This window comes from Nicotiana attenuata, chromosome 7 (assembly GCF_001879085.1).
Source record: "Nicotiana attenuata strain UT chromosome 7, NIATTr2, whole genome shotgun sequence".
In the NCBI taxonomy this organism is placed as follows: domain Eukaryota; kingdom Viridiplantae; phylum Streptophyta; class Magnoliopsida; order Solanales; family Solanaceae; genus Nicotiana; species Nicotiana attenuata.
In genome coordinates, this window is record NC_031995.1 from 88,762,150 (window position 1) to 88,768,252 (window position 6,103).

A 6,103-nucleotide genomic window follows, 5' to 3' on the forward strand; every position below is an offset into this window, starting at 1 on the left:
CTGGAGGTTACTTCAATAGGTTGATTGACAGAAGACAACTTTTAGGCTTGCCTTATTGAGAGAGAAAGACGGTGCGAGAGAAAGATGGAGAAAGAAAGAAAAATTGATGAGAGATGCGGCAGTGAGGAAAGAGGAGAGGAGAGAAAAAAGGAAAAGGATGTAACTAAATCCCCTAATTCAAGGTACTAATAATGGATTGTATATAATTTGTAAGTAATCCTTGCTTAGGGTGGATAATATACAAAACGAGGACAATTTTGGTAAATAAGTTTCAAATATTGTATAGGAAGGTAAAAATCCTTTTTTTAAATAGAGAAAAATGAAATAAAAGCATACAGCATATCAGAACTAGAGACAATTGGGCTGGGCTTTTGCTTATAGTCTCAAAAGGATCATCGCGCTAGTCCTTCATTAGCGGCCCAATGTTTTCTGCTAAACGGCCCAATTATATCCTTATCACAAAATATTTATTCTAAATTTCTAACCCCCATAAGTTTCCAAATCTGAAGCGAACAGCTACTCTATCACTGCAAATCGAAGAAAAAATTTCCCATAGGGAATCGTTCTTTCATCAATGGCTCTGAACTATGTACGTTTTTCATTCTGTTATCTCTGGCACCTTTATTTGGCGCACGATTTAATTCTCCAAAAACAAAACAAAAAAATAATTACAGTTTCGGCAGGATCTAAGATTTCAGTGCTCAATCAGTCAATTGTATAATGATCTAGATAATCTTCTGTTTTCTCGCTTAGGATTTCTAATTTTCGTATCAATGTTTGCGATTGTAATTAAACTTGGGTTTAGTTAGTCATCAACCATTTGATTTTTATAATTTAGATCTCACTCCATATATATATAGGCATGGAATTGGGACTATTTTTTCCATGTGTTATTTATTACTACCAGTTAAATTAGTGAGCTTGAAACTTGCCGCTGTGATTGAATGATGATCGTTTGATTGTATAGGATTCTTGTCCAGTAGTAAAGAACATACTTCTTTTGGATTCGGAAGGAAAGCGTGTAGCTGTTAAATATTACTCCGATGATTGGCCTACAAACAGCGCCAAGATTGCCTTTGAAAAGTCCATTTTTACCAAGACTCAAAAGACAAATGCTCGCACCGAAGGTAATGCTTAGTGACCTGTTTTTGCTTGCATGATCTTTGATTTTCTTGTCTGAAATAGTTAGCATGCTTCTGCAAATACGGTTGCATTTTGCTGTCTTATATAGGCAGAGGCGGATCCAAGATTTTATCTTTATGAGTTCTGTATGCTAGGACACCGAACTCCAGAGGTGTAGCTAGTATTTGAACTTTATGGGATCTAAATTCTAAGATGGCGACATTAGGTGTTAGTAACTGTGTTCTGAATTTAATCTTCTACATATTTAGTGGAATTCTTGGTGACCTCTTTTGCTTGACTAAAAGGTTTGATTTTTACTTTTGTTTGATATTCTAGGTTAAAATACTCTGCATAATTATGAGTGAAATAAGAACCTCTTGTAGTAAAGATTCTAGAAATTTTATTTTTTTGAGCTTATCTTTCAAGTCTGATTTGCAGCTGAAATAACAATGTTAGAGAACAACATTATTGTTTATAAGTTTGTGCAAGACCTCCACTTCTTTGTGACTGGAGGCGATGATGAAAATGAACTAGTTCTAGCCACTGTTCTTCAGGGTTTCTTTGATGCTGTTACCCTTCTCCTCAGGTATTGATAGTGAAGGCACTAAAGTTTCTCCTTGATTTAGGGATTGAAGTCTTCTGATCTGTGCAAATTTTCTGTCTGATACATTGTGCATTGATTTCAGGAATAACGTTGAACAGAGGGAGGCACTTGAGAACTTAGATCTCATTCTTTTATGCCTTGATGAGATTGTGGATGGAGGGTAAGTCATTGGTTCTCTTATAGCTGTATTCTAACGTGTTACTGTCTTTGGGTTTCACTGAGCATTTCACTTTTCGTTTTTAATTTGTTATCATTCCTTTGCCTTCTTTGTTTATTGTTCTGCTGCTTCTAAGCAAATTTTCATGCTATTCTCTCCAAGATTAAACGATACTTACATTTTAATATTAGCTAGAAATTGGGGCATACTAGAGGCATGTGTATATTTTTTAATTGAACTAATTTTTCAATTTAAATTTTCTCTAACTAATTCAAAGTGGAATGTTAAATTAATTACTTGTTCAAGCCAAAAGAATATAAAAACAAGAGATAATTGGCGCAATGATGGGAGGTGAGTGTAGTGAAAAATTAAATGCAAATAAGAATTTAGCCTTGGGCTTTGCAAGTTAGAAGAGAAGCCTTTGAGCAGAAATATATACAGACTTCTTATAGGAGAGACTGTGGTAGTTACTCTAGGGCGTTTGGTCTTCATTTGTGTATTGATAGATAACAAATTCATAGTTAGGAACCGCCACTGCACGAAAGATTTCTGGGTTTATCAAAGAAAAAAAGAAAGATAATAAGTTCATAGTTTAGCATTGTTTGTCCATACTCTTGTACCATTGACCAGTGGCTTGCATTGTGGAGGCATTTTAGTGACTGTGAGGCCATGGAAAAACAACATTGCAATCCTCTTACAAAAACTAATTATGCCTTATCACACATTTAAAAGCACCAATATGAGTGAATCGAGGACAGTATTGCAACATGCTGCTTTTTTTAACTTGGCCATGGATATGGTTGCCCTCAGTAGTTTTGCATTTCCTGCCTTCCTCTTCTATCTAAAGAAAAAGCTTAAAACAACCAGAGAACTGGAAAAGGTAGAGCACCATGCTTTTAGACTTGATTGCCATGCTCTTTTCATCAGCTTTTGGGTGTTATGGAGATCGAACAGACAGAATATTTCATGTGAAAGCTGAACCCATTGCTGCTAGTTGGAGGATGCATAACAACTAGTTTGCTGCAATAACCCAAGAATTAGTTTGCCTTTTATTAATTCTCTTCTTCTTATTTGCCATAATGGAAGAGCAGGTTTTGATATTTTGGGTAAATTGAACATTCATTAAATCTCTTCTTATTTGCCATGATGGAAGAGCAGGTTTTAGTATTTCGGACAAATTGAACATTCATTTCATAGGTGCACTGAAAGAATTTTTCTTCAAATGCTGATACCTCATTGTGATCTAGCTCCCTTGTTAGAGATACTTCTATTGGTCTAGATATCTGCTTGTTTTTGTAAGAGAGATAATTAACAACTACTGTTAAGGTTCAATACCCTATTCATCCTATTAACCACTTTGCACTGTTGCCTTACTTTCCAACTTTTATAAGCGAACGGTTTACTAAAATGTTTTGGTGTTTCAAATATATGCTGCAGGATGGTTCTTGAAACTGATGGTAATATTATTGCTGGAAAAGTTTCCAGTCATACTATGGATGATGGAGCACCCTTGTCTGAACAGGTAAGCAACACATTCTTTCTATTGCCGAATCACACTCTAACTGTGGTACAAAACTCTCATATGTAGAATTATTTTACCTTTCCTTGACTTCATATAAAAGTCCGTCGGAATTTCATGTGTTATAGAACAGGTAAAATAACAGGCTTAAGACATCTCATGCTCTAAGCTTAGTAGAACCATTTTGCAGTCGATGTTTTCTATTCAAGGTTTGTAGTTAGAACTCTCCTGGATTGTCCCAAAATGCTCCGGCGCCTTGTTTAGCTTATTATAAAGAAAAGCAATTGTTTTGGTAGTGTTCATAGTAAATTCATTTTCTTGTTAGATTATAGTTAGTTTTACAACTACTACGTCGCCCCCCCCCCCCCCCCCCACCCCCCACAAAACCCCCTCAAACTAGTACTATTAGTAATCGACTCTATAGCTTCTTCAATAAACGCTGGTTTTTCTATCAAGTTTTGAATGACTTTCTAGTGAGAGTCTCCTTCGAAGCATTAGAAACCCCCCCCCCCCCCCCCCAAAGTTAAACCTGTTTACTTGGAGTACTTTTAATATAGTATTTTAAAACGTGTATGCTAATGTGTGTTGCAATTTTCAGACGATAACTCAAGCGTTGGCAACAGCACGCGAGCATTTGACAAGATCACTTCTCAGATGAATAATATCTAAGTCTGCCAGAGCGATTATTTTTGGCATTATTCTTTATGATTATATTTTTAGTCATTTTTCTTTGGGATGGTGATGTTGCTCATCTCTAGAGTCGTTCAATTTTATACCATTTCAAATGTTCTGCTGCTTATTTTATTTTTTTTGGTTTATCTATCTTGTAAGTGGAGCCCAGCTATTATGCATTTTGGATTAACATACTAATTTGTGTTTCTATAATCCCTTTCCTTTTTTACCTCGCTCAAAATCTAATAAATCATAAACAGTCAGGCTTTCTCGCTCTTAAGGACTTTCTGGCTGGTAAGCTTTATAGCGGACCTGTCTGCTAGGATATTACATATATATCGTTACGTGGCGTCTTCCCGAGATTCCTTAGAAGGGCGACGTAAGGCTAAGCAATTGATGTCAGTGCAGTTACTGTCCGCCAACTGAGGTCCCCTTCGTACGCTAGATGAGATTGTCAGTGCCGTACGGGAAAACCAATGTCAAGAGTAATTGAGAGAACAGAAATGAGAATTGAGAATGAAAGAAAGCTTGATTGCATTAATGAAAGCTATTACAGAAAAGCAACGCGGTGTCGAGGGGGAGAGACACCAGTACAGAGAATTGTTTGCTTGCTAGAAAGTTTTGATTGCTTGATTCCCCCTAATAATGCTTAAAAAAAAATAATCCAAAGCTACAAGACTATACTTGACTAAGCTAGAGAAACATAATGGAAGTACATGAAATAAAACTACTCTATATTTACAATGAAAATGACTTATAGCCCGTTTGGCCAAGCTGCAAAAATCAGCTTATTTTGAGAAGTGCTTTTTTTCAAAAGTGCTTTTCTCAAAAGTACTTTTGGTGAGAAGCAGTTTGTGTTTGGCTAATTAGTTTGAAAAGCACTTCTGAGCAGCAATTAGTGTTTGGCCAAGCTTTAAAAAACTGTTTCTAAGTGTATTTTTCTCAAAAGTGCTTCTCAAAAAAGTGCTTTTGGAGAGAAGCTACTTTTTTCTGCTTCTCCAAAATTGCTTTTGCTTCTCCTCAAAAGTACTTTTTTTACCCTTCCAAAAGCTTGGCCAAACACCTCAATTTTTGCAAAAGTGCTTTTGGCCAAAAAAAAAAAGCACTTTTGGCCAAAAAGAAGCTTGGCCAAACAGGCTATTAGTTTTCTATAAGGCAGCAGCAGGTCCGTTATCAGCAGCAGTGTCTTTGGCATCAGGGTCTGCGCGCGCGACGCTGTTGACATCTGCCTGCGGCTCGGCGCTGGCGAGGGATATAGGTGGGGCGACAGAGGCACCTGCGCGCTTGTCACTTGGCGCGGCCAAGACCACGGGGCCGTCCGTGGCGCTAGGCATTGGGAGGCTTGCTAGGATGCCACGGGGCGCGCCCAAGGGGTCATGGGGTATGGCTGGAAAGCCGCCCATGACATTCTCCCCCACCTGAGTTGGCAACGTCCTCGGCGCCTTACTTGCAAAATAATCTTCAATGAGGCTCTTGAAGGCTTTGAAGTTTGTTCCCCTCTCCCAAGTATTCTCTTCTGCATCACAGCCCTGCCATTTCACCAAGAACTCTTGATGATCTTTCCTTGAGGCATGAATCACTATATCATCAAGGATAGCTTCAACACGCCTTTTTCCGGTTGAATTGGGGCCTCGAATATTGGGTATTGTGAGCTGGCTCCGTGAAGGATCCTCCGTGTCTTCCCGAAAAGGTTTCAGGAGACTGACATGGAAGACATGATGAATTTTCCACCAAGCTGGGGTATCCACCGGTATGCAACTTTCCCAATGCGCCTTTTAATGGACAAGGGTCCAATGTATTTTTGCAAAAGGCGAGGGTCATGGACCCCCGCAAATAAATACCGCTTTGGGATTTTGACCATCACTTTGTCTCCTACTTGGTATTCAACAAAGCGACGATTCTGATCAGCATGCCTCTTCATCCCCTTTTGAGCTTTGACAAGATAGCTCCGCACTATCTCCAAATTTCGCTTCCACTCTTTTGAGAAGCTAGCAGCTCGAGGAGATTTAGCCATGTTTGGTGCATTCAC

General features: G+C 38.3%; 1 protein-coding gene across 1 annotated transcript; it reads left to right on the top strand.

Annotated features, from left to right (window-relative positions):
* On the top strand, nt 484-4,301 carry LOC109229440 (coatomer subunit zeta-1-like). Its single transcript, XM_019394877.1, has 6 exons — nt 484-589; nt 968-1,127; nt 1,561-1,708; nt 1,809-1,886; nt 3,321-3,405; nt 4,001-4,301. The coding sequence occupies exons 1-6, from the start codon at nt 575-577 to the stop codon at nt 4,058-4,060; spliced, it is 546 nt and encodes a 181-aa protein (XP_019250422.1). The 5' UTR covers nt 484-574; the 3' UTR covers nt 4,061-4,301.